General features: G+C 43.1%; 2 protein-coding genes across 4 annotated transcripts; both read left to right on the forward strand.

Annotated features, from left to right (window-relative positions):
* The first annotated feature begins 223 nt into the window (after positions 1-223).
* On the forward strand, positions 224-25,149 carry dhrsx (dehydrogenase/reductase (SDR family) X-linked). 3 transcript variants are annotated; one of them, XM_034289721.1, is made up of 7 exons: positions 224-313; positions 8,924-9,031; positions 9,475-9,543; positions 17,286-17,387; positions 18,560-18,767; positions 19,933-20,140; positions 22,517-25,149. In XM_034289721.1, the coding sequence occupies exons 2-7, from the start codon at positions 8,977-8,979 to the stop codon at positions 22,778-22,780; spliced, it is 906 nt and encodes a 301-aa protein (XP_034145612.1). In that variant the 5' UTR covers positions 224-313; positions 8,924-8,976; the 3' UTR covers positions 22,781-25,149. The 3 variants fall into 3 exon arrangements, with proteins under 3 accessions (XP_034145612.1, XP_034145610.1, XP_034145613.1); XM_034289719.1 differs by lacking the exon at positions 224-313 and adding an exon at positions 2,293-2,408; XM_034289722.1 differs by lacking the exons at positions 224-313; positions 8,924-9,031; positions 9,475-9,543 and adding an exon at positions 2,293-2,408.
* LOC105022514 (zinc finger BED domain-containing protein 1) lies at positions 2,296-8,215 on the forward strand. Its single transcript, XM_010891004.3, has 2 exons — positions 2,296-2,408; positions 5,124-8,215. Exon 2 carries the CDS (start codon positions 5,169-5,171, stop codon positions 7,248-7,250), a length of 2,082 nt encoding a protein of 693 aa, XP_010889306.1. The 5' UTR covers positions 2,296-2,408; positions 5,124-5,168; the 3' UTR covers positions 7,251-8,215.
* Positions 25,150-26,067: the final 918 nt, after the last annotated feature.

A 26,067-nucleotide genomic window follows, 5' to 3' on the forward strand; every position in this document is an offset into this window, starting at 1 on the left:
GGTCGGGTGCTGTAGAGTGCAGAGAACGTGTCCGTCATTTCATTCATAACAGCCGGAGCAACAGAGCCCGCTTATTACTCCTCTCTGCCGTCTGCTGACATGCAGTCTTTTTTATCACCATTTAACAAGGCGATCTTAGTGGCTTTGTTTATTTTTGCCATCTTACTCATTCTTTATGTGATATTATGGTATATATGTCGAGACGTGGATTGCGATCACGGAATCTGATTCGAATAATGGGATGCGTATCGTAAGACAGGCAGAGGATACCCCGACGTTGGCTTTTACGGGGACGCGCCAGGGTGACCCTTTGGTAAGTCCACCAGTGCGTCTTGACAAGCTCTGACCATGAACTGAAGATGCATTATTGAACTAACGATCATATTGAATTCGTTTATAGCCTACTTGTTTTTCATGTAGAGTAAAATAATAAGGATTCCTTCCTGTTGTCTATGGCATGTGGACCGAATTTTAAATTGTATTTCCAACGTGTTGCGCCACATTTACGATAGGAGGAGTGTAGACTGATAGGAAGAGAAACTGTTATTCCGGAATGTACTAGTATTCATTATAGCCTGTTGCCATAGCTGTTATATTACATTTTCAATTTCTTGGCAATTATAAGCTGATATATCGTGCGACCAAGAAGGCGATGTTTTTCAAGCGTCCATATACCTAATTCTAAAATGTAATATATATTGTTTTCCACTATGAGCTATAAAAGAAGAGTAATTTCATTTCATTTGACCAACATTTTTTTTTATATATATATATGTATTTTTAACTGGAAAGCCACGGTGGAGGCATCAATAACACGTAATAATCATTCTGGTTTTGATTCCGATTTATCGTTGATGGGAATTTATAGGACTGATTTTATTCTACACATAATTACATTTTGATTATTTTTGTGTAGCCTCTTCTAACCTTTGCATTGATCTTTGAGTCAATTTGACCTTACACCGCATATAGGCTAAACAACATAGCCCAACATTGCTATGATAAAACCCGAATCATCTGTATAAAGATGTTTCTTGGACTCAACTGAAAATATTTTTTGCCAAGAAAAAATAGATTTTCTTCACCTTGTACAGTAGTATAAAGTAAATACAGCAATTACTAATATTTATTCCTAGTCTGAATTGCTGGGCAGAAGTGAGTCCCAAATCGCACGCTATTCCCATTGTGCACCTATTTTGACGAGACTCCAATGGGACGCTGTCAAACTTATTGATCTCCATATAGGAAATATGGTGCTACAGTATATTGGATTGATCCATTTTTCACATGGGAACTCTAGATAAAACAGAGAAGCTGAGCTCACTCGCCTGCTTTCTATCGTTTCAAAGGTAATCCTTGAGATTATCAGTCCCTGAAGGCGCCTTTGTGGTGCTGAGCTGTCTGAAGAAAAAAAGTCTCTGCACTCTCTCCAACAGTCGACAGTGGAAGCACCATCATCAAAACCCTGCAATGGGTTGACTTGTCTGTAGTGTTTTCGTATAGGCGTAACTTTTCCCCAAGACAGTCTTAAATAACCCGCAGGAAAAGAAAATGTATTTAGGATAGTGCGTATTGCCTAATAGGCTATAGTTTAGCTCCACAAAGGGCGAACATGACTGGTTTCCAAATCCCAAAATTTGGAAAGAATTCTCGACTCCAAAATTTTTATATATTGTTAATGTTTGCTGTTTACATATAAACGGCAGATATTTTTTGCTAGGAACACGTAGTCTTCAACAAGTCATGCAAAATATGTCTGGGCATCACACAAGTGGTGACTGTCCTCGGTTTAAATACCCTAGCAACTGTGTGATTCGTCCTGATCGTTTGTTTGCCTCAAGGTTTTGTTGCACTGCAGTAAAAGTCTCTGCGTTTTAAGTCTTCATATCTTAAGCAATACACAAAATAGTACTGTGTATTTGCTACTCATCACTCCCTATAGAGAAGTTAAAGTTGTTTTATTTTTATAATGAAATTCAATGCTTAAATATGAATGTTGTTTGATTATTTGTTGATGGGTTTAGAGTACGTCTAAACGTGAAATATATATTGTATTCACGCACACTGGGTGATTAGGTTAAAACGAGCATTTGTTTTTTCCTTCTCTTACGTCTCTATGCCTCCAGCCAATTGCGTGCCCTGCTCGTGATACAGCTTTGGAGATTTGACAAGGCAGAACTGATGTCAGGGGACGACGCGCGATTCAGCTTAACTCATTGAGCAGGAGAAGGAACTCGCGGGAGCGCCAGTGTTCTGAGTTGCACGGAGTCCAAATATTGAAACACACGGAAGAGCCCTTGGCACAGAGATGTGGCTGCTGTCTCGAATTTTACCTATTTTTAGGCTGTATTTTGTGGGAGTCAAAGTTCTTTTGTATCAGCTGTTCAACAAGTCTTTCACTTTACCAGGTTAGACTTTTCCGTTCACCCCCATATTCATTTAAACGTTCTATACTGTAGTTGTGACGATTAACTTGTTACGTTAGCCAGCTGTTGGAACTATCAGCTAGCTAATCAAAACAAAGAGAACTTTTCCGGAAAAATATTAAACCTAGTCCAGGAATAAAAATAATTCCCATCGAGATTATAGTCCAGTAATAAGTTTAAATTGTGACTGGGATGCTATGGGATTGAGGACCTTTAGCTAGCTAGCTAGCTAGGTAGCTAGCTAATTATTGCTCCTGTATACCAATTTGATGTAATTGTCTGGCCACTGTAGTTAGTATGTAGTCAACAAAGTAATATAAAGTACAAATAAAGTTTAACCAACTGTCTAGGAATTTATATAATACAATTACACGTGTTTTGATGTAATAGTAGACCGCTTACTTAACTCACCTACAGTACAGCTGGTCTTTTATTTTAGGCTAAATTATCTGCTTTCTATAAACAGTATTTTCATGAACAAAATTCCTGCATCCCATTCCACAAAATACACACACCCCATACACATATTACTCATACATTAAGATTAATAGTGAATAGTACCAAGCAGTGTGTCCTGGTTACTAACTCCAACAGATCCCAATCCCAAACTGGAGTATTGCTGCTTGAATAAAAATAAAAATAGGCTCCAGGAAATATACTTCAGATTTCTGATTAATTGGTGTTCATGAGCCGATGTTGTTGTAACAGAACTTATGCATTACACCGCTTTCTGGCTGTAAGCGTTGTTGTTAATTCAGCGAAGGGGTTAGCCTATGATATAGCCTATCACTGATCAAATATGCTCATTGATCCTGAGTGAGCTGGTGAGTTTGGTTCAGGGATTTTGTGTAGGCAGTTCAGGTAAGACTGTCTGAATATGGAAATATCAGCTGTGACATTAGAGTTCCTTTTTTCTTTTTGAGCAATAACTATGGATATTTGCTGAAACAGCTCTAGCTGGCTACCGGCCACCATAATATGTTAATAACTGTTGCAGAAAACTTGGAATGTCAGTGTCGTCAACTCAAACAAATAACATGGTTTTAATTCCTTTGGTTAATGAAAACTAAAAGAGCATCTCAATTATAAACAAAGACTCTGAGATTCAAAAGTGATTTAGGCAGAGGAAGACGGCCTACTCCTGTTATTCGGTTTTGTGTCGCCTAAATATGTTTCAGATTGGCAAACTTATTTAGCCTATGAAAATACATCTGGACAGTGACACTGATGAGGGTCTCTGTGCACATCCTTTGATCCAGGGCCACAACATTATTTTACTTGTGAACCGAAATGACCTGTAAATATGTTTCTCCTGTACCCTTTGTCACGGTTTTAAAAGGCCCTCAGTCTTACCCTGTGTCTTACTGGGCTGGTGTAAGCCTTGATCGGTAGCCTTTAGCCCAGATTCCCTCTTATTCACGTCACATCTGAATGTAGAAATCCTTATTATGTGGACTTGTAATCCAGCCTACAGACTGAGTACTAACCCAATAGTACTGTTTAAAGAGAACGCTACTTAGACCCCTCAAACAGACCCAAGAATGCGTTTGCAAAACTTGGACCTACTGGTTGGCAGAGTTTCATCTTAGCCATGTTGAAATATGCTTGTGTAATTGGGCCCTAGGCTTTATGGTTTGTGATGGGGCTTAGGCTATGTTTATTAAATTTTTTATCTGTATCTCATTCAAGATAAGTGTAGTAATTTGAGCGATGATTGGATAGACAAAATTGGCCAAAACTCTATGCCGAATTAACCCCTAGGTTTCTTTTTAGGACGACGCTATGTCCTCCACAGCCAAAGGGGCCAGCTGAATGGTCATTTTTTGACAGCGGTCTGATTGTACTGCTCCCTGACTCTTTCCCTCACTTTTCAAATGATCATAGGTTCAATGTTGGGACTGAAAATACAACACCGGGCACCTTAATTGCAAAGTGTAGCTGGGTTCTTTAGTTTTCCATGCAGCGTCGGAGGAAAGGTGGTTCTTAGTCAAGTTTCTCTCCCAGTGTGGGGTGAGACTCCTTTTATATACCAGAGAGTTACAGCAGACGCGTTAACGGTGTCACTACGTGGTGAGAGGAGGGAGGTCTCAAGGCCATCATGAACAGGTGTTGCATCCTGGTATACAGGCTGCTTTGATGACCCCCCCATAAAGGCCAAATGTTAACAGGAAAACGCACTTCTGGGCTAATCAAGTCATGAATGTCTAAGATGAAAAAGCCAGTCCACCAGCACTTTATTATCTTTATCAGAGTTCACTTTCTAGGGCAGGGGTGTCAAACCGGTTCCATGGAGGGCCGAGTGTGTGCAGGTTTTAGTTTTTTTCCTTTAAATTGGTTCTCAGTTCAGACCTAAACAACCAGGTGGTAAGAGTGGAAACTTGCAGACACTCGTCCTCCGTGGAACCGGTTTGACACTACTGTTCTAGAGGAAGAGAACATCTGTTATAGCACAAGAATGCAGTTAATGGTTTAAGTACAACTTCAAGACATTAGTACAAACACACACTAATAATAAGCAATTAAACATGCATACATATTTCTTCTGCAATATCAAATCATGTAAAAATAATTATAGCATGTTCATTATCATGTGGAAAGCCCCAAACCTATTATTTTTTTTTTAGGTTGAAGTGCCTTTAATTATCTTACGCTACCTTTAATTATCTTACGCTACCTTTATCTCACTGCTTCTGTTAGGTACACAGTGAAGGCACCTGAAAGGATCATTGTGAAAGGTACAAAATGGAGACAAAAGGTGCTTCGTTATCCAGGCCTAACCTCCACCTTGTTCCACATCCAAGGGCAAAAAGTAAAGTGTGGAGGTATTTCGGCTTTGACACAGACGCAGATGGCTGCATACTACACTGGAGGAGAATCTACTGTCGCATCTGTATGATCCAAATAGCGTATTCCGGCAACACCTCCAATCTCTCGTACCACCTGGAGAAGAACCACCCGGATGAGTTCTGTGAGTTTGTGAAAAGCAATAGTCTACTCAGCCTACTCCAAGATAAAGAGTCCAAGGTAAAGACGGAGCCCATGCCGCAGCAATGTCAGGAAACCGTCCTGAAGCAGAGCGTAGCGTTTGAAAATGTCAACCGACGGCATAGCGATCTAACGTCGGCCGTCATCAGCTTCGTCTGTGAGGGGATGTACCCCGTGTCTGTAGTGGAGGAGCCCACGTTTCAAGCCCTTTTAAGGACCGCTGACCCTAGGTATTCACCCCCTAGCAAAATGGAACTAGCAATGAAGGCCATGCCGCAGAGGTATCACCAGATCCGAGACGCCGTTCTGGGTGAGGTGGCGGGGGTGGTGAACTGCGGCGTCTCCGCTGACATGTGGCAAAGCCAAACCCAGAACAGGATGTACATCTCCCTGTCCATGCATTCTTTAAACCGTAACGGTCCGGGTTACAGTTTCTCCTTAAGTTCCAAGTGCCTGAAGACTTTCGAGGTTCCGGATGATAACACCGCAGAGAACATTACGCGGGCGTTGTATGAAACGTTTGTCGAATGGGGGATCACTCACAAAGTCAACGGCGCCACCACAAATGGCTCCGTGGACATCGTCAAAGCCTGCTCTCTTCTGGATCTGTCCGTCCAAATGCCTTGTCTAGGCTACACTATAAACCGGGGGATGAACGAGGCCTTTCAGCTTCCTAGAATCGAAAGCTTTTTAGGACATTGCCGCAAACTTGTCGATTATTTCCAGCAGTCCGTGATGGCTACGTATTTGCTGCGAGAGAAGCAGAGGCAGCAAAGCCTAGCCCAGTGTGTTCTGATCAGTGATAGGGTCCGATCCTGGGTGACCACCCTGACAATGCTCAAGCGCCTGAAGGAGCAGCAGGCGGTTATTAGTGCAGTACTCGTGGAGGACAGCGACAACCATCAGCTGAGTTTCAAGGACAGCGAATGGAACATGGTTGAGGGCTTGATTGGGGTGCTGCAACCTTTCAAACTGGTAGCTGACATGATAACGGCCTGTCGATACCCGACCATTAGTATGGTGAAACCGGTCCTTCACATGTTGCTGAACACAACCCTCAAGGCCAAAGATGGGGATGCCAAAGAGGTCGGCATGGCCAAGGATGTCCTCTCCAAGGTGTTGTCCAGCACCTACCCGCAGACGTCAGAGATAGCCACGTTTCTCAACGTCGCCACGTTCCTGGATCCCCGGTACAAGAGGCTTCCCTTCCTCACTCCCCATGAACGTTCCCAAGTTGAAAGCAAAGTGATCGAGGAGGCCAAAGCTATTCTTGAGAAACAGAGGTACGAAAATGCTGTGACCGATGAATTGGCGCCCCTTTCTGATGAGCCCCCCAGCAAAAAGCAGACTCCTGACAAGCATTCCCCTGCAGGTAGCAATGTGGGCAACCCTTTGGCTGTGATATTTTGCCAGTCAGGCACTGATGAGAACCAAGAGGAACTTCATGCTCAGGTCATGGAGGAGTTGAGCAACTTTAAATCCCAGAAGATCTTAGGGCTGAACGAAGACCCTCTCCATTGGTGGTCGGAACGCATTGGCTTGTTCCCCGTTCTCCCCAAAGTCCTCCAGAAGTACTGGTGTGTTCCTGCCACTTGCGTCCCATCCCACAGACTGTTCAGCTCCTCTGGGACTGTCATATGCGGTAAGAGGAACCGCCTCGCCCCAGCACATGTAGACCAACAGGTGTTTCTTTATGAAAACACCCGGAGCTGCTATGAAGCTGAACCTGTGGAGGATGACTCGGGGGAATGGGTCTTGGGACAGGACCTGGACTCTGGGTCGGGCCACGGGATAACTGGACAGGCCATTGCCCAGTACCAAACAGTCATAATACCCTAATGACTAAGGAACTGCCTAGTGAAAATCGCCTATACAGTTGGCTCCTACAAAAAGTAGCGTTGTTGACTATATTTGCATTTGTGGCCAAAGCATAAATCACAGGGGGAAAGACGCCCGAGTTTATCTCTGATTCTTTAGAAAATAAGATGTCTGTATGAGCTGGCTAGTCAGCAGTGTGCCTGCATTCACATTTCTAATGAATGATACACCAAGCGTTCTGTTGTTGGTGTGTCCCACACGCTTGCAGCACCTAAAAGTTTTTAAACATAAACAAATTAAGGAAAAAAATTTCCGTCATTGTTAGTATTTATATGTCATGTTTTACAGAAATCGGGAAAAACTGGGCAGTTACTTTAACGGAAATACTGGACAATTGTGAGAACATTTGTGTACTGATAATGTTTAGTTTTACAGTGTCTTCGCAAAGTATTCAAGTATTTTCAGGGGGGTTTTTTGTACATTTTGTTGTTATAGACTTTGTTTATAAAAAAAAAAATTGGCACCAATCTACGCCCAATACCCTAATGACAAAGCAAAAATTCATTTTTTAACATTTGTACAAATTTATTGAAACACAAAAGGGAAATATATAAAAGTGCTTTCATTTTGTCATTATGGGATATTGTGTATTGATGGCAAGAAATACATTTTGTCAATAACACAACAAAATGTGGAGAAAATGAAGGTGCATAATGCTCAACGAATACACCGTTTGCATGTCTACTAGTAAAATGGATGTTATATTAGTGTAATATTGGAAACGATTTCGTTTAATCTATTTTATGTTGAGCTAAATGTGTTTTTAGTTTTTCTCCCAATGTTCGTCACTGATTAATTGTTCTCTTTGCCGTTTGAGTTCTGTATGTCGTCTACTGTGCCTTTGCCATTGTTTCTTCTGTATGTGCTGTTGAACTACCTGACACACACAGTCTCACAACTGCATAAAGTACAGCCTAATCAATTGAGATATGCTTGGCTCGTGTTCGTTATTGTTCTGACGTGTCCAGGACCGTCACCTCAGATGAGCCAGTAAAATATGTGACTGTGGCCGCTGTCGTTTTTGTGTTTCTAGGAGTCTGCTCTGTGCTACTGCTGTTTCTGACCGTAATAAAGAAGCAAACTACCACTTTAATAAGCCACCATTGCAAATGTGATCGGGAGGCCAGTAATAAGAGGGCGAAGCTGACAATCCTGGTTACTCTCGGTACATTTATTCATGTTGAACTGTCTGGTGGCTGGCGGGCTATGCTTATCACACAAGGTCATCTTATCTGCCCGGGCAGGAACTGGCGCTGTCAAGCAAAATGGATCCGCGTGGCGTAGATAATGAAATGCTTCTCCTCACCGTGTGTTTCACCACTGGAGGTCAACACGGGCGCATTGACCCCAGACTCCACTGTTCCATTTCTCTGGATTAAAACCGAGTGTGAACTCTGACCCGACACAAATTGCCCGCAAAATGGAAGTACTTTACTGAAAGTTTCAAATTAAGTCAGTCAGTGGAATTATACTGGTCGTTTATTTAGATGTTCACGGGAGTGGACTGGGGGTTAGACTGGATGGGGAGAAGAAAACGTGCGTTGTTTTTGTTGTGTCAGCCCATAGAGGCTTCAGTTGCATTGCTAAGTAATGGCAACGTGTGGATCTTCCTTTTCTGTTTCTCCCTCACACAGTTTTGCCCAAACAAAATGGAAGGGTTGCCATAGTGACGGGGGGTGCCCGTGGAATGGGGTATGAGACTGCGAGACACCTGGCAAGCCTTGGCATGCATGTGGTAATAGGTACTGTACACACAACCTTCTAGTCATACCTTACTCATTGCCAGAATCCTCCTAAAATCCACTGTCCAGCTTTAAAATGCTTTTGTGGTGCACTGATTTGCGCCGCGTTGTGTGTAAGGGAATCTTTGAGGCGTCGCTGACACACAACCCCTCCCCAAGGCTCTTATTGGCTAACCTAATCAGTCAACGCATCACTCTGACCCTAATAGGGCTTTGCCAGGAAATCATTACTAACGTAATAATTCCACTGCTTCAATGAATCGGTCAGACCCACATCTGAAGTGCGGTTTAAGCCTTTTGCTTGGCTCCGCCTGGTCTCTGAGCTGATTGATATGTGTGGGAGGGGAGGAGGCCTGCTGCTCCGGAGTGTCCATTCATCCCTCCCTCCCTCTCTCCCTCCCTCCCTCCCTCCAACCTCTCCCCTCTCATCATCCTTTACCCAGCTGGGAACTCTGAAGAGGAAGGCCTGCAAGCTGTGAAGAAGATTCACGAAGAAGGCGTCGAGGGGAGAGGTAATTTCCTTCAGACTGCTTCCCTTATACAATCTCTGTTTCGTTCCCCTGCAGCCAGTACAGAACAAACAGTCCTCTAAACACAAACCGGTCTTCTGTGTACAAACAGTGGAGTCCTTCAGGCGTGGGTCCATGCACCGTGCCCTCTCGTGGATCCGTGCCTCCCAGGGTGGAGGCGACGGCGTGTGCAAGAGTAATCACTCGGCCCGCTTTGGTAACCAAAGGAGGGACTCTGTCCGCCCGAACTTCAGTCAGAGGTGGTTGCCAGAATCCATTTCAAAGGCAATTATCTAGAGAGGCTGCTGCTTTTCCTCACCCCCCCCCCCCCCCCCACGTCCCCCCCATCCTTCCTAGCCTTGCAAAGCCTTTCTTTTCACTTGTTCTTTTTTTCCCCTTTATTTTGGAAAAAGCAGAGCAAACGCTGTGTCAGGCGATGTAGAGGGTTAGAGATGGAGGTGTGTTTGTCGGTGACCGTGTTTGATGAGTACAAGGAGGAAATTGAGCTGCTTCCAGGCAGTCTCTGTCTCATTGTCATGCAGATTTGATTTGAACAGAATGTTTGGAATAGAGTAGGGGACTGCTGCATCTTGTGATCCCAAGCTGGCAGCTTCTCTGTCGCTCCTCGCTGGTGCTGTGATGACAGTGATCTCAGGGCAGCTCCTGTCAGCCATGGCTGCGTCGTGGTCACGTGTGTGCAGTAATGATTACAGACATGGAATGGAGAAATCTGCTTGTTTGTATTATGTACAGTGTTACAGAAGTGTGCAGGTTTATAAAAGAAATATGGCCCCTCATGGATATGTGGTTTATAGCAATTATTCCATGGCTAAGGGATATATGCACACTTCATGCCTTGTGTCTTCCAACCTTTCATGAATGTCTGAGAAGCTAAACCATAGGAATTAAGACACGAACTGGAATATCTGATTGTGTTGTTGAGTGTTCACAATAACCCTGAGAGACAGTGCTCATTTAATTTCACCACATAGAGATGCCTATCTCAACTCGTTTGCAGAACTTAAAAAAATGTTTGTGACTGAAATTGTGGATAATATGATAAAGTACGGTTTTGACAATCAGGATTTACTGCCTTGCTCAGGGGCAGAACAACAGATTTTTCACCTGACTTGTTTGGATTTACTGATCAGATTCTCTAACACCAGGCTACCATGTTACCTTATCCAGTACCTATACTGGAAGTGGACATTCTGTATCAGCCTGATATGTTGTATTTTGTTCTTGTCAGCCAACATATAATTAGCATTAAGGCAGGAGGGGGTGTAAAATATGGTAATTATTATGTCATAACTAAGGGCTCTACTTAGCCACGATGCAACACCGAGTGCCTGCATACAGCTTTTAACCCTGTTATTATATAATAGCAATATACCACAAACCACCATGCCTTAAAACTTGATTATTAACAATGCAAATAGAATTGTAAAAATATGTTTCCTCAATCTACGCTCCAGAGGGGTCGCTAGGATCATAATACATTCGGGGAAAATGTCGATATACACGCTAGCGGCCTACACGTCTACATTGTCATAATGCATGATCGGAATTATAGAGGAATAGATCATTTTTTCATTATTATTATTTTTGGTCAATTTGAGATCCGGGGCTATATCCTCGGACGCCCAGGCCTAACGACGCCACTGCTACGCTCTTATATAACACAATAATGTAACTGATCCATATATGTACACCATCACAAAAACGCTTAATTAAATCTAATGTAGTAAGGGAATAAAATGTGGAAAAGTCCAAGGGGGTTGAATACTTTTGAGAGCCTGTATGTAGTGTGTGTGTGTGTGTGTGTGTGTGTGTGTGTGTGTTGTTGCTGATAAAAATTTGGTTAATGAATAGTTCGGGTGACATGTAAGAGAAAGATTTCTGATGACAACAACACCAGTTTGTGTGTTGTCACAATGTGTTTTCTTAATCACCCGCCAGGCACTGCAGAGGAGGGAAATCCATAGAGACAGTAGCTTCATGTTCCATTAAGCCGGGTTCCTTCTGCCCGCTCCACAGTTCAAAAATGTTCTTTAGTCAAGTCTTATTCTACATGAGAGAATATTCGCCATCAATCTCGCCACATTTCCCGGTGATTGTACGTGTTGAGACGGCACCCAGTAGGTGACGCGGCGATAGTTCTGTTAAACACAATTTCATTTAAATAACATCAACATAAAATGTAAATAACATTTTTGGTTCAGACTGGCGAGGAGTAACACTCGTTGTGCCATGAAACGAAACACATGCTCGCGAATCGCTGTTTACGGTCCACTGACCTGGAATGCGGATAATTATCGCGCTGAAGGTGGCAAGAGACAATTGCCATTTTTATCCGTTTACACATTTCAAAAAATGGATCCCCACCGCAAGGAGTGTTTCGTTCACCAGGCATTAAGTCTTGTTTATCTAAATTAAAAGCTAATAGTGTAAAAACCCTCCCAAGACTAACTGGGAAGTGACAAATTACTGTCAAACTGGATTCTAACATCAACCTGTTAGGATAATCTACAGAAGGATCAGCTGATATTTGATGATTATTACCACTAAGGACTTCCTGAGTTTCCCATGGCCATTCTGCAGGGAGTTAGATGTGAATCTCATTTCAATAGTCATCCTGTGCTCTTTCGCTCCTTTTTCCAAGCAGCATAAATCCATCCTAATGTGTGGATCATGAATTGTATCCTACAGTACTTGCAATTGGATGGCCAAAATAGCAGCCGGCCTCTTGCCAGTTCTTGCTGTCCTGTTGTTGGACAGCAGCTGGTCACTCTGCCACTGTAGAGCTGCCGTCTGGACTGGTGAGGGAAACTACGTAATTCAGGAAGATGACAGTATTTCAAGAGTGTTTGGACAACCCTTCTTTGTTGATATTCCAGATGGCACAATGCCTGGCGGTCTGTCTTCCAGCTGGCTCTCTGGTTCTCTGACTCGTCTGGAGGATTCCTTTCATTCTTCTCATGACGGACTGAATTTTCTGGCACCATGTCAAATCTCTGGCGCTACAGCCGTATTTGGGGGAATGTTTACTGTAGCGTGGATATTCTTTTCAAGTTATTGTTTGAAAAGAATCGTCAAATATATTAGACTGTGATGAGACTAGAGAAAGGTTAAAATACAAACAAAATCAAATCCTAAGAGCTTGACACACTGAAGAAAAATTTAACCGCAACAGGTGTTGGTTCCATGGTTAATGGGCTGAAATAAATGGTTGGGGACATTTTTCATACACACAAAAAAGCTTATCACTCAAATTTTGTGAACACAATTGTTGTTGTCCATGTTATTGAGCATTACTTCTTAGCCAAGATTCTCCTGAATTGTGTGGCATATCAAGAAGCTGATTAGACAGCTTGGCTATTACACAGGTGCCCTTTGCTGGGGCCAATAAAAGGTCACTGTAAACAGAACACAGCCATAGATTGCTCAAGTTTTCAGGGAGTGTGCAATTAGTATGCAGGAATGCAAACTTTTCTGGTGACAGAATGTAAACTTTCTGTCGCCAGAAAATTAAATATTAGTCTCTCTACCATAAGCCGCCTACAATGTAGTTGTTATTGTAGAGAATGTGTCAGTACGTCCAAACGGGTTTGCACAGCCAATGTATTTCTGCACAAACTGTCCATTCATGTCAGAGGGGAAGCTTGTCTGAGTCTTCTGATCCAGACCCATTTCTTAATGAATAATATGAACTATAACTCAGTAAAAATATTATTCAAAACGGTTGCATGTTGCATTTATACTTTTGTGCATTGTATTCACCAAGAGGTTAAATGTTTGAGGGGGGAAAAGGAGACCGATATGAAATATGAATTAGTTTCAATATTTGTCTTGTGTACTTTTTACAAAGTAAAGGCATTTTTTCACCTGCCACAGTTGTAAATGGCAGCCTCTTAGATGGGTTTGGTCGACTAGTGATACTGTTTCATTTGATAGACAGGTAGCCGTGGAGGGCAGTGTAGTGATCCTCTGGGTTTCCCCCAGGGAAGGTTAGGGATATGTGGGATGTGAGAATAGATTAACATTTTGAATATGCTAAATCAACAAAGGTCATGGTTATTTAAATATATAATGGCAATTAGATACCATGCGGGATATTCTTATCTGATATATTCTATTTACAATGACAGAGATGATCTAAAAATGTATTTTTGCCGGACCGCGTAAACATAGCCGGCCAAGAAGAGCAAATGTCTCTTACTGAATGACTGACTACTTCTTGTTAAAAATCGTAGTGGTTAGAGACGCGGACTCTCACACAGGGGATTGGTGTTCGAGCCTTGAGGCAGTCAAGGGAAATGATGCCTTAGGATTTGTTAAGGATAGACAAAAACGTCTCTGGCCAAAACCTTAAGAAGCTATGTTACATTAAGCCTAAAATAAAATTGTTTACAGTTACAGTGGGGAGAACAAGTATTTGATACACTGCCGATTTTGCAGGTTTACCCCACTTACAAAGCATGTAGAAGTCTGTCATTTTTTATCATAGGTACTCTTCAACTGTGAGTGACGGAATCTAAAACAAAAATCCATGATTTTTAAGTAATTAATTTCCTTTTTATTGCATGACATAAGTATTTGATAATATTTGGTACAGAAACCTTTGTTTGCAATTAGAGATCATCGTTTCCTGTAGTTCTGCAGCAGGGATTTTGGCCCACTCCATACAGACCTTCTCCAGATCCTTCAGGTTTGGATTTTCTATTGGGTTCAGGTCTGGAGACTGGCTAGGCCACTCCAGGACCTTGAGATGCTTTTTACAGAGCCACTCCTTAGTTGTTTCAGGTTGTTGTCATGCTGGAAGACCCAGCCACGACCCATCTTCAATGCTCTTACTGAGGGAAGGAGGTTGTTGTCCAAGATCTTGCGATACATGGCCCCATCCATCCTCCACTCAATACGATGCAGTCGTCCTGTCCCCTTTGCAGGAAAGCATCCCCAAAGAATGATGTTTCCACCTCCATGTTTCACGGTTGGGATGGTGTTCTTGTGGTTGTGCTCATCCTTCTTTTTCCTCCATACACGGCGAGTGGAGTTTAGACCAAAAAGCTCTATTTTTGTCTCATCAGACCACATGACCTTCTCCCATTCCTCCTCTGGATCATCCAGATGGTCATTGGCAAACACCATACAAGCCTGGACATGCGCTGGCTTGAGCAGGGGGACCTTGCGTTTGCTCCAGGATTTTAATCCATGACGGCGTAGTGTGTTACTAATGGTTTTCTTTGAGACTGTGGTCCCAGCTCTCTTCAGGTTATTGGTCCTGCCGTGGAGTTCAATGACATTTTGTTTTAGATTCCGTCACTCACAGTTGAAGTGTACCTATGATAAAAATAACAGACCTCTACATGCTTTGTAAGTAGGAAAACCTGCAAAATGTGTATCAAATACTTGTTTATCAAATACTTGTTCTCCCCACTGTATATTCCAACTGTTTGTGGTGGATTTTCGAAGTACGCATCCGTGCATGCTTTTGGGGGTAATATGCAGTAGATCACAACCCCTTGCACAGAAAAAGAGGAGGGGTTTCCACGATTCTCTCATCTTTTCACTTGACAAAAAAGTCAGTTATTGTCACCTATATTGATAGTTATTGTACCATTGTAATCCAGGAATGAAAGATAAACAAACGTTGTTGTGCCATGAAATGAAATAGCCATAAATTATTATATTGCGACTATTTCTGGTGGGTTTTCCAAGTACGCATCCGTGCATGCTTTTTGGGGTAATATAGACTAGATCACAACCCCTTGGCTAGTAAAAAAGGAGGGCTTTCCGTCTTTTCACTTGACTAAAAAGTTATCTTCATCTATATAGATTTTTCTTGTATCAATGTCATTCACAAATGAAAGAAAAACCAGCGTTGTTGTGCCATGAAAGTACATAGCTTTGGCAGTGTAACGTTCATCTTCAGTCTCGTTGGCAATTGCTCAATTGTTATGACTATACCAAGTAGTAAGTTAGTAGATATTAGTAAGCCCATTACTGGCTAATAAGCTGGCTATTACTGGCTATTACAACGGCCAGTGGCAAAGCCATAAAATTCATAGATGCTATTTGTGGTGGAAGTAAACTTAATGTGAAATGTTAGGTAGTTTAACACAATGCTTAATGGAGTCTAGTGAAACATTCAAACTTGGCGTGAAGTTAATGCATGAAGAAATGATCTAATGTTAAGACACTATACAGACACTTGGCATACATCTAGCTTTGTGGCGTAGCGGTTAAAAACGCAGCATCTCACATGGGAGACCTAGGTCCCTTCAAATTGTGGGTCGACTGAACTAGGCTTGCCTGGTTCCTTTTCTTGTTTTTGAAGTCACTGACTCAGGCCATTTGCCCAGGAGCCTGTGTTATTTTGCTCAAGATCGTAAGCTAGCTATGCCTTTGTAGCGTTTCTGGGACTCACACAACACAGATTATTAGAGATGTCCTCTGACCTTTCCTGGCTACAGCAGCAATACATGGATGTAAGTTGGCCTCTTTCATTTGCAAAACATTATAGTTTTAACAATACAAGGCACTGTAGATTTCTTTAGGTACATTTCCGTTATCCTACAAAGAATTCCTAAACATACTGTTATTGAATCAGTCATATCAGAACACCTGCGTTTGGAGCTGATATCTCAACCATTTTCTACTGTTCTGTATGGCCACCGAGCTGTAAATCCACAATGCCTGTTCACACTTCACTCAGTGGGGAAAAGTCCCGTGATTAGTGTAATGCCTAGTCATTTACCTAATTGTGGGACAATAATTAGTCTAATGATGTGCTGGAGCACTTGGTTCAGGGCGCCATAAGCTGTGCCAGGCAGTTCAGAGATATGACATTCTGATTCCGCTGTGTCTTTAATGAGTGTGTTCAAAGTCTTGAGTCGTGTGTGTGTGTGTGTGTGTGATGTCTGGCCCTGTATCCGTGGCCATAAAGCTAGCTTGTCATTTCCTCAGTGCTCAGTCATGACATTCTTGTACCAGTCTCATTATAGCTTTGAATTTTTAAATGTTTTGACTACATTTAATTAGGATTTAATGTGGCCCTGTTTTTATGTTGGAACAGTGAAGACGAGAAAATATGAGAGAACTCTCTCTTCCTGTGTTGATGAGAATAAAATATCTTTCTTGATTGGTGAGAATTACACCCCCCCCCCCCCCACACACACACACACACACACAATTACCTCTGAACCTTTTCATGAATTCATGTTTCATTAGTTATAGTTTCGGTACAAGGGAATTGTATTAAACTTCTGATGATATCATGTTTGAGTAGACAGTTAGTTCATGCCAGGCCAGTGAGGTTATTGTCTTGATGCAATCTTCATCTGGTTAGGTTTTAGTCTTCCGGCTTATACTGTCCTGCTGAATGATCATATCATTCTTATCATTCAGCTGCTTCATCCTTCAGGGAGTAGGGAGTCAAATATTGGGATTTGCATAATTGGGATTCCTGAGGAGAGGACTTCATAATTGTACTCCTCTAAACCCTTTGAAGTAATCTGCCTTGCATTTGAGATTGGTATAAATTCACAGGGTTGACATAAAACCAAATATAAATGTCCTCTCCTTACCTGTGTTTGCAATTTTACTCATGTGAAATGGCACAGCATTTTAACTGAGTAATGTAATGCCAATGTCCTGTTGATTATCCAATACGTGGAGTAGAATCGTCGTAGTTTGACGAGGCTATGTTTAGGCATTTCTTTTTGTGTGTGTTTTGTTTTTCACAGTGGAGTTCCTGTTCCTGGATCTGTCTTCCCTGAAATCTGTCCGGCAGTTTGTCCAAAGCTTTGAGGCCAGGGCTCTACCACTTCACATCCTCGTCAACAATGGTACAAGCAAGCTCCTTATTTAATCATCCACAGTCATCACCTTCAACGACAATATTTATATTAGACCAAAATCTACCACTACAATACAATTTTCTCGATGCCCTTGGTTTTTCCAAAATGTCCATAATGGCACCCTATTTTCTGTTGCACACTACTTTTGCCCGGAGAACTGTGGGCAAGTGCAGTGCTTGAGTGAATAGGGTGCCATTTCAGCCAAGTCCTCTAGGGCAGTTTTGTTTTAACAACATGGCTTTTATTGGGAAAAGGTCATTGGAGAGCCTGGTTCTGGCTGACTGGAATGACCTCATGCTGGGATAACCGTCAGGCACTTTATGCCCCCAAAACAGTCTGAGTGAATAATTCAGCCATCTGCATGCTGCTCCTGGCAGATGATGTTACACATCGCACCTGGATGACGGAGGTTGGATGCTGAACGGCAGATGTTGGGATAACATAAGTGTTGCGGCCCCCCTCCCCCGTTACTTGACACACATGGTCAAACATGTGCACCACGTAGGGAATAGGCTGTAAGTTGGGTCACACCCGATAGCGTTCAGATCTCCCAGAATCCTCCCTCTGGAAAATTGACGTTTCTTTTCTCGTGGTAGGTAACTCCATCAATTTCTCTGTCAAGTACGCGCCCCGTTGTAATGTGCTTGTGTCTTATTCACTATAGACATCTAATTGCATGTCCTGCAGTGTTATTGACAAATGCGCCACTGTAATCTCCATTACATTGTAGTCGATGGTGTTTAGGCCAAAGTAATGTGCTGTTTCTATCTCCATTTGGAGATTGTATGTGCCTGAGAGCTGGGGTAAGAGCCATTCTGTTTCTGCTCTTCTGAATTGTCATTTGCTTGACAGCAACACCAGTGAAGGCAACAGCACAAACAGATCTTTGACCGGGCCACCCTAAGTCCACGTGTTTGTAGTGAACCTTTTACTGGATGGGGGCTGATTATGAAACGTTTATCCAAAAGCTTTTCTCAAAGTCGGCAAATACATTTTGTGTGCTGTATGTGATAGCCAAGAGAATTGAACCGAAATCCTGAGCTGTCACACGTATTTATCTTCTAACAATCGCTCGACGGAAGTATCAGTTACAGTTTATCACCATAGAGAGCAGTTACACCTCATTGGAATGTCGACCGAATGCTTACTGTCCTTCACAGCTGGCATCATGTTGGTTCCCGAGGGTACGACTGAGGACGGCTTCGAGCTGCACTTTGGACTGAACTATCTGGGACACTTCCTATTGACAAACCTCCTCCTGGACAAGCTGAAGAGGTCTGGGAGGGAGGGTTCATACTCCCGTGTCGTCACCATGTCCTCAGCCACACACTATGTGGGGAGACTCCATATGGATGATCTACAAGGCAGGTAAAGACTGGTATATATCTGTAGTGACAGAACGTCTCCATACGAGTGCTGATCAGTTTTGCCTTTCAAATTACAATGAATACAGAAGATTACATAAAGGAGCGGCCTAATCCTACACCCTAATCCTACTCCCTAATCCTACTCCTGAGACATTGAGACATCATGAACACACACCCAGATTATTCGGTATACCAGTTCATGCCTTCCAGCAAATTACTCTGTTGGCCAACTGATCTCTGAAATCGAATGTCCTATTCTAAATTCTGACACGTCTTTGATATTAGTCATGGTTGACAAGCAGACAAGTAACCCATTTTAAGCCATTATCACTAGAGTGGTAGTATTGATCTTTTGACTATAGGTGAATGTCATAACTAATTCAAAATACAAGCCGCATCCAATGAATCTCATCGACTCTCGAAAAAGCCCCTTGATTCCCCTGATATACACTGGCAATATCTCCGTCAACGGCGCCACCAGCGCTGACTCAATTGTCTGAGATTTTCTTCCCAGGACAACATTATTAGTTTTGATGACACGGTGATAGAGCGTCGTTCTTCGGGTCCTGGGAGAGGCCACAGCAGGGTCTCTCACGCTTGCAGATATAGATGTGATCAATGGCATCATCACATCTTGGAGAAATAAGTGAATGCTGCTGGCAACAGGGGCTAGCCGTAACACGGTTACCTAGAAACAATCTTGCGGTGTGAGAAAAAGCGGAGGGGGAGGGGGTGCACATTATAGATTGGATATTTCACGGTCGGATGCTCTTTTGACTGATAGATGGAAGGATGCATGGACTTCCCCTGTGTGTGTGTGGGTGTGCACAGCCAGGTTGCTTTGAACAGCATGTTGCCAAGCAAGTACCTACAGCATATAGACTGTCATGGAGATGGATTGGTTTTGGGTAATGCGGGTAGCTTAAGGTGGTGGGGGCGGGGGGGGGGGGGGGGGGGGGGGGGGTGTATTGGACACACCGAAAATGTATGTCAGTTAATTGGACAAACTAAGCTGCCAAATTGCCATGTTAACCTGAGATAAATCATGTACTGTATCTCTCCATCTCCCCCTCATTCCCTCCCCCCCTCTCTCTCTCTCCCTCCCTCCCCCCTCTCCCTTTCCTCGCCAACCCCCACCCCACCCCCCATCGCCCCCACCCCACCAGGTTGTGCTACAGTGCCCATGGTGCCTACTCTCAGAGTAAACTGGCCCTGGTTCTGTTCACGTACTACCTGCAGGAGAAGCTGTCTTCTGGAGGGTTCCCAGTGACATCCAACGCGGTCGACCCGGGCATGGTGGACACCGACCTTTACAACAACCTCTGTGGTCCGGCCCAGGCCGCCAAGAAACCGGTGGCCAAAATGCTGTTCAGGGTAAAGTGGACTCTCCCAGGATAGTGTGTACAGTGGTCCTCCTTAACGTACCCGGACGCTGAATGGTGGCGGGCCAGTGTGTTTTGCGGTCAGAGGATGACTGGTTTGAGCTCAGTGTTGGAGCAGTTGGACAGTGGAGGGCGCTAATCTGCTTGCAGCATGCTAATGGTCTGTTTCACAAGGAGACCAAATGAGTGAAACGTAGATACAGGCCACATTACATCAAACAGTGGTATAGGCCGCGTGACCTCAAACAAATGATGGGCCACTTGATTTGTCACCGTCAGTGCAGTTCTGTGTGAAACAGCCGTCTGGGTCAGATACTAAATTCCTGATTGAGTGAGTCCTTTGATAATAATGTGAATGGCATTTTTTGATGTGCATCTGAGGAAACATTTCGAATTCCGTTTAACCCGCTGAAGTTATAGACATAATTGTGATTGGAGTGTAAATGGGGTAGGAAAAAAACAACTTTTGTAATCAAAGTTGTAATCGAGGGGACAATTGCCAAAGATATTTGTTATAAGCCAAGCTGAATAGCAGTGAATGATTACAAATATAAAGCAACATATGTATGTAAAATAGTCCAATCAATTACTTGTCAGGATAACTGACAAGAATATATTCTGTTTTTCTTATTAGCGTGCAGACCCTATGATTGTTATCTTGGGGTTTTAAGATAAATACAATGGTATTAGACGTTAATTCCCTTTATAATTTAGCTAAACGCTCGTGGTAAAAATGGTGACTTTGTCAGAGATGTTAAGAGAAATTCAATGAGGACAGCTCTCAATTTGCTTCTCTGGATAGTTTTAGATATCAGTGTCCTTTTTAACATAGATGTTTTCTGGAGATTTAAGATCTTTTGCCTAATTTGGTTTTAAGAATACAAAAAGATACAGTATTTCAAAAATGATAATATAAAGATAGCCTTGAAAACACCAGGCTTTAATTTCCTTAATACTCCTAGCCCACAAAGATAATGAGAGATGATGAGTCAGGTATTTATCTCTGTCATCATTTCCTTTTGGGCGGCTATTAACAGAGGTCTAGTGGTATCTGTTTTGGGAAGCTGGCTCATACTAACAGAGGCTAGAATACGAGTATATAAGATAAGGTATTTGGATAGAATACAAATATATAACATAAAAGGTTTGGATAGAATAACAGTATATAAGATGAGGTTTGGATACAATAAGAGTATTGGAGATAAGAGGTGTGTGTGTATGATGCCCACTGCTCACTGATGGTTCTTTAGTCAGTATTGTATGAGATGAACACTAAGAAATATAGGTTTTGTTGTTCAATATTCATCATGCCATTTTTCTTTTTCTACAATGAAGCATGTCAGGGAGACATCTACTGTCTGTTATGCTGTATTGTGAATACTTATTTACTATCTTGACATGGGGTCTAGTATTGTGGCCCCTGTTAAAAGTATTCAGTGCTAGTTTCATCTCTGTCATTTGGAAATCAACAAGGCCGATCCACCTGTGTCTTTCTTATTACTATTAAGAATTTTCGTGGACATTGTCAGTGTGAAACACTATGACTAATTGTTTTGTTGTAGGCCATTCAACAATCAGAATGACCAAAACCCTGCTTATAGTAAAAACATTCCGGGCAATTATTGTGAGTCAATAGAGGCAATTTTTCTTGATTTCTTCTTTGGTTTCCGGTTGCTCAGAGATTGTCTTCAAGCTGTGGATTGGGCGTTTTTAAATTGGGGAGGTGAATGGAGCCAGCCACGGGGAGCCAGTGTCGTGTTGCTCTGTGTGTTTGTTCCACTCTGTGGGTAAGTGTAGGAGCCAGCTTAAGGCCCTTGTATTAGCTTCTAGCGTTCCAGGGCAGCAGGCAAGACGCATGGCCTGTAATGGATCAGTCTGCCCCCCCCCACAGTTCTGTAACCTCCTCCATTGAACCTGCCCCCTGCTGCCCCGGCTTGCCCCAGCGCATCACTTACCCCCCCCCCCCCCTCCAACCGCTGCCGGGCCAGACCAGCCCTAGTTCACCTGACAGCTCACGGACGCCGTCCGATCCTGTAGCAGCTGGGTGTTGTCGATCTGGGTCTAATCTCGTTCAACCAGGCTGCTCTCCAGCAGTTGAGCCCGAGCACAGGGTTAAGTGGACCGGAGCGGCTTAGTAATTCAGTCACAAAATGTATTGTCAATTTAGAAAATGGAGCTAAGGACTACATCCTGTTCACGAAGAGCATTAATGTTGCCAGTTTAGATGACTGATAAAACCGGCCATGGGCTTAGACTTTAGAAAATATAACAGAGGATCTATCTCACTATTTTGTAAAGAATCATGTTACTGGAGTAAAAATAGCCAGTCCCAGCCATCCACTCTGAAGTGTTATTTTGTCATCCCTAGACCCCTGCTGAAGGTGCCTCCACAGCTCTCCTGGCTGCCACGGCGTCTCAGTTGGAGGGGGTTGGTGGCTGCTACCTGTACAATGGGCAGAAAACCAAATCCGCTGAGATCACGTACCATCAGGACGTACAGGCTGAGCTGTGGAAGCGGAGCTGCGCCCTGGTCGGTCTCGGCCCAGAGGGTGACCCAGGGACCATGACGTCGGAAATATGTCACAGTCATCGGCGTGTCAGCCCCCCCGCCTCCGGCATCAACAACAACTAAGACGAGGCCCAGTTCTCAAATCCTCCCTTCGGGTCTGAGTGTGCACTCGCCATCGTCCCTTGATGGATTCAAAAGCAAAGGACTACAACAACAAATCCAGTGGAAACCCTTCACACCAATGCAATGCTTTTTAATGTATGCAAGGGACCGCGCTAGTGCACACTGCGAGAATCGGGACACAACCCGCGTCTACACCAGCCAGCATTCTACAGTCAACCTTTGGACATCTGATTACTTAGCGACATCTAGCTACTGTACGCCACAAACTCAAGTTGTTGCCTCAATAATAGCTGTCCTCTCTTGACCTTTGATCTGTTCTAGCGGCACCGCGTTACGCATCAGCAACGGAATCTGTTTCAGCATATCAAATTTTCGAACATATCTCTGTCCTCCGCATAGACAGTTCTGAAGAAAAAACCTCCCCCTGAAAAAGACAAACCCATTCTAGCATTCCCTACTGCTGTAAAGGAATGGATGGTTTTGGATATTGCAGTACAGGTTCTGCTACCACATGTATTTAGTGTTGATACAGTAGCTAGCTCCCACTTCTGGAATGGCAGTAGATAAAATATTGAAGAACTTGAACACTTTAAGGACACAAGGATCCACAGGGAGCTAGTTGTGCCTTGATTGGTACGAAACATTTACAAAATGGTTTTGAAACAGTTTGGTTTGAAACGGGTTACTCTGTCCATTATTTTGTACATGGACTCCCATCGAAGACTGGATCTGACCCAGACTAAACCATAAATCTGACCCTGACTAGACCGTAAACCTGACCCGGACTAAACCGTAAACCTGACCCGGACTGGACTGTAAACCTGACCCGGACTGGACTGTAAACCTGACCCGGACTGGACTGTAAACCTGACCCGGACTGGACTGTAAACCTTACCCGGACTAGACTGTAAACCTTACCCGGACTAGACTGTAAACCTGACCCGGACTAGACCGTAAACCTGACCTGGACTAGATCACAGATCTGACCTGGACTAGACCACAGATCTGACCCGGACTAGACTGTAAACCTGACCCGAACTAGACTGTAAACCTGACCCGGACTAGACCACAGATCTGACCCGGACTAGACCGCAAACCTGACCCGGACTAGACCGTAAACCTGAACCGGACTAGACCATAAACCTGACCTGGACTAGACTACAGATCTGACACGGACTAGACTGTAAACCTGACCCGGACTAGACCCTAAACCTGACCCGGACTAGACTGTAAACCTGACCCGGACTAGACTGTAAATCTGACCCGGACTAGACTGTAAATCTGACCCGGACTAGACCGTAGATCTGACCCGGACTAGACCGTAGATCTGACCCGGACTAGACCGTAGATCTGACCCGGACTAGACCGTAGATCTGACCCGGACTAGACAGATCACTGATCGGCAGAGATACCTGAACCGCCTCACAGCTGTGACGAAAATGTCCAATGATAATACATATCAAATATGCTTTGGTGAAGCAACCATTGGACAATAACTTGGTTTAGCCTTATTCCTGCTTCATTTAGACGACGCCTCCAGTTTGATGTGTTTGTGCCGTCCTTGTCCTCGTCATCCAGGAGAGAATCAGACAGTGTTTTAATAGTACAGCACCCCAGGATCTTGTGCCTCCATTGACCTGCTGTGCCCAAAGGGGACGTTCTCTCCAGATGTCCGTTTCACTGTGATTGACGTGAAATGTTGTCGTGGTAGTGATGTTTGTGCCCTGCAGTGATAACAAAATGACGCTCGTCTTTGTATTTTCCTGATACATAACCAGCATCTTAATGATAGTCGGATCATGTTTTCCACAATCAAGTGTATGCCACTTTTTATCTGACTAGAAGATTCCTTGTCATTGATTAAGTGGTTCTCATCATCAGCGGTTTCTGGTCAGGAGCGTTCGAACGGGTGCTTCCTGCAATTTGTGTGCAGGCATGGCTGCTTGAATTACAGACACTAGCAATGACGCGTTTCGAAAGAGATGAAACTGTACCTACTGGTAATGAAGTAGGGACTGCATTTGTATATCGTCATTATATATCTATGCTTCTTCTGGTTTCTCTCTAATCTGTTTTTTAGGTGTCTGTGTCGACGTTGTCATGCAGGATATCGTTAACATCTTTGTCTTAAGTGTTCAAGTACTGTGCGTAGGCCTATGCAGTGAAAGATTCAGTTGTGTACACGTCTGTGTTTGCTCACTCGGTCAAGCCAAATACATGCTCCAGAGTCAGACAGAGGTTATTCAGTAGCATTGGTCCCAATACTGACTTGGAATAATAATTAGGCCGAAGAGGAGCTTTAATCTGCTTTTTTATAGTATAATTGTGTTATGAGCCCAGATGAAGGCTGACGTAAGTTAAATGTAATACACATTAGAGATTTAAATTGTACATCCAACATGTAAACATATTAGTATTACATATTAAAATCGAAAGAATGTATTAATTACAGATGAATTTTATTAACACCTATATTTTATTACCATAATCACTGGGAATGATGCCTTGTTTTCTTATTCTGTTTCTTATGTTGCGATTTTTTTTCTTTGTACTGTTAACATTTATTGAGTAGATAATAGTTTGAGTTTGTTGTTATTGAGTTGTGCAGAGATGTTGCTGTTTGGTCCTCATTCATTTCATAGAGAAAGATGTCCACATTGGACACAATTCAAAATAAAAATCTATTGCAAATGAAATGGCTCGGCTGGCTTTTGTTTCCTAATGACAAGATTTATTCTCAACATTTTGAGATAGTGCCTTTCACCATGTGTTTCTTGTATAGTCGCTGTCAGAAGGATAGTAGATGACATTCATTCTTGAAAAAACTAAAAGCTGTTCTTATCTACACTTGTGATTTAACACGGCTCACGCCTTTCTCCAGTAGAGAACGCAGTGGTTGTGTCTGAATGCAAAAGAGACTGGTTTGAACATGCCCCGGTTGCTAAGGGTTTAGCTATTTTGTTTGGCAGTCTGTTAGGGCTATGGTGGCTTTATTTCCCCCTCACGCCATTGTGGATACAGTCGGTTCAGTGCTGGCTGTTGGATGTCTGGAAATCTGGATCAAAAAAATCTCACCGCCTTCTTTCGAGGCTCTGATATCATTCTCACTCCAATATCATGTTAAAATGATATTCGTCAAGGTAAAATGTGTAGAATTTCAGGAAATAGTACATATCCCCCTGTGGCAATATACAGAATATGACATTGCCTGTAAAATTACTGAACATTACTTTTCTCTCTGCCCTTTGGCAATAATGAATACTGTAGATCTGCCAGACAATTTTCAT

Source organism: Esox lucius, chromosome 22 (genome assembly GCF_011004845.1).
Source record: "Esox lucius isolate fEsoLuc1 chromosome 22, fEsoLuc1.pri, whole genome shotgun sequence".
Lineage (NCBI taxonomy): Eukaryota > Metazoa > Chordata > Actinopteri > Esociformes > Esocidae > Esox > Esox lucius.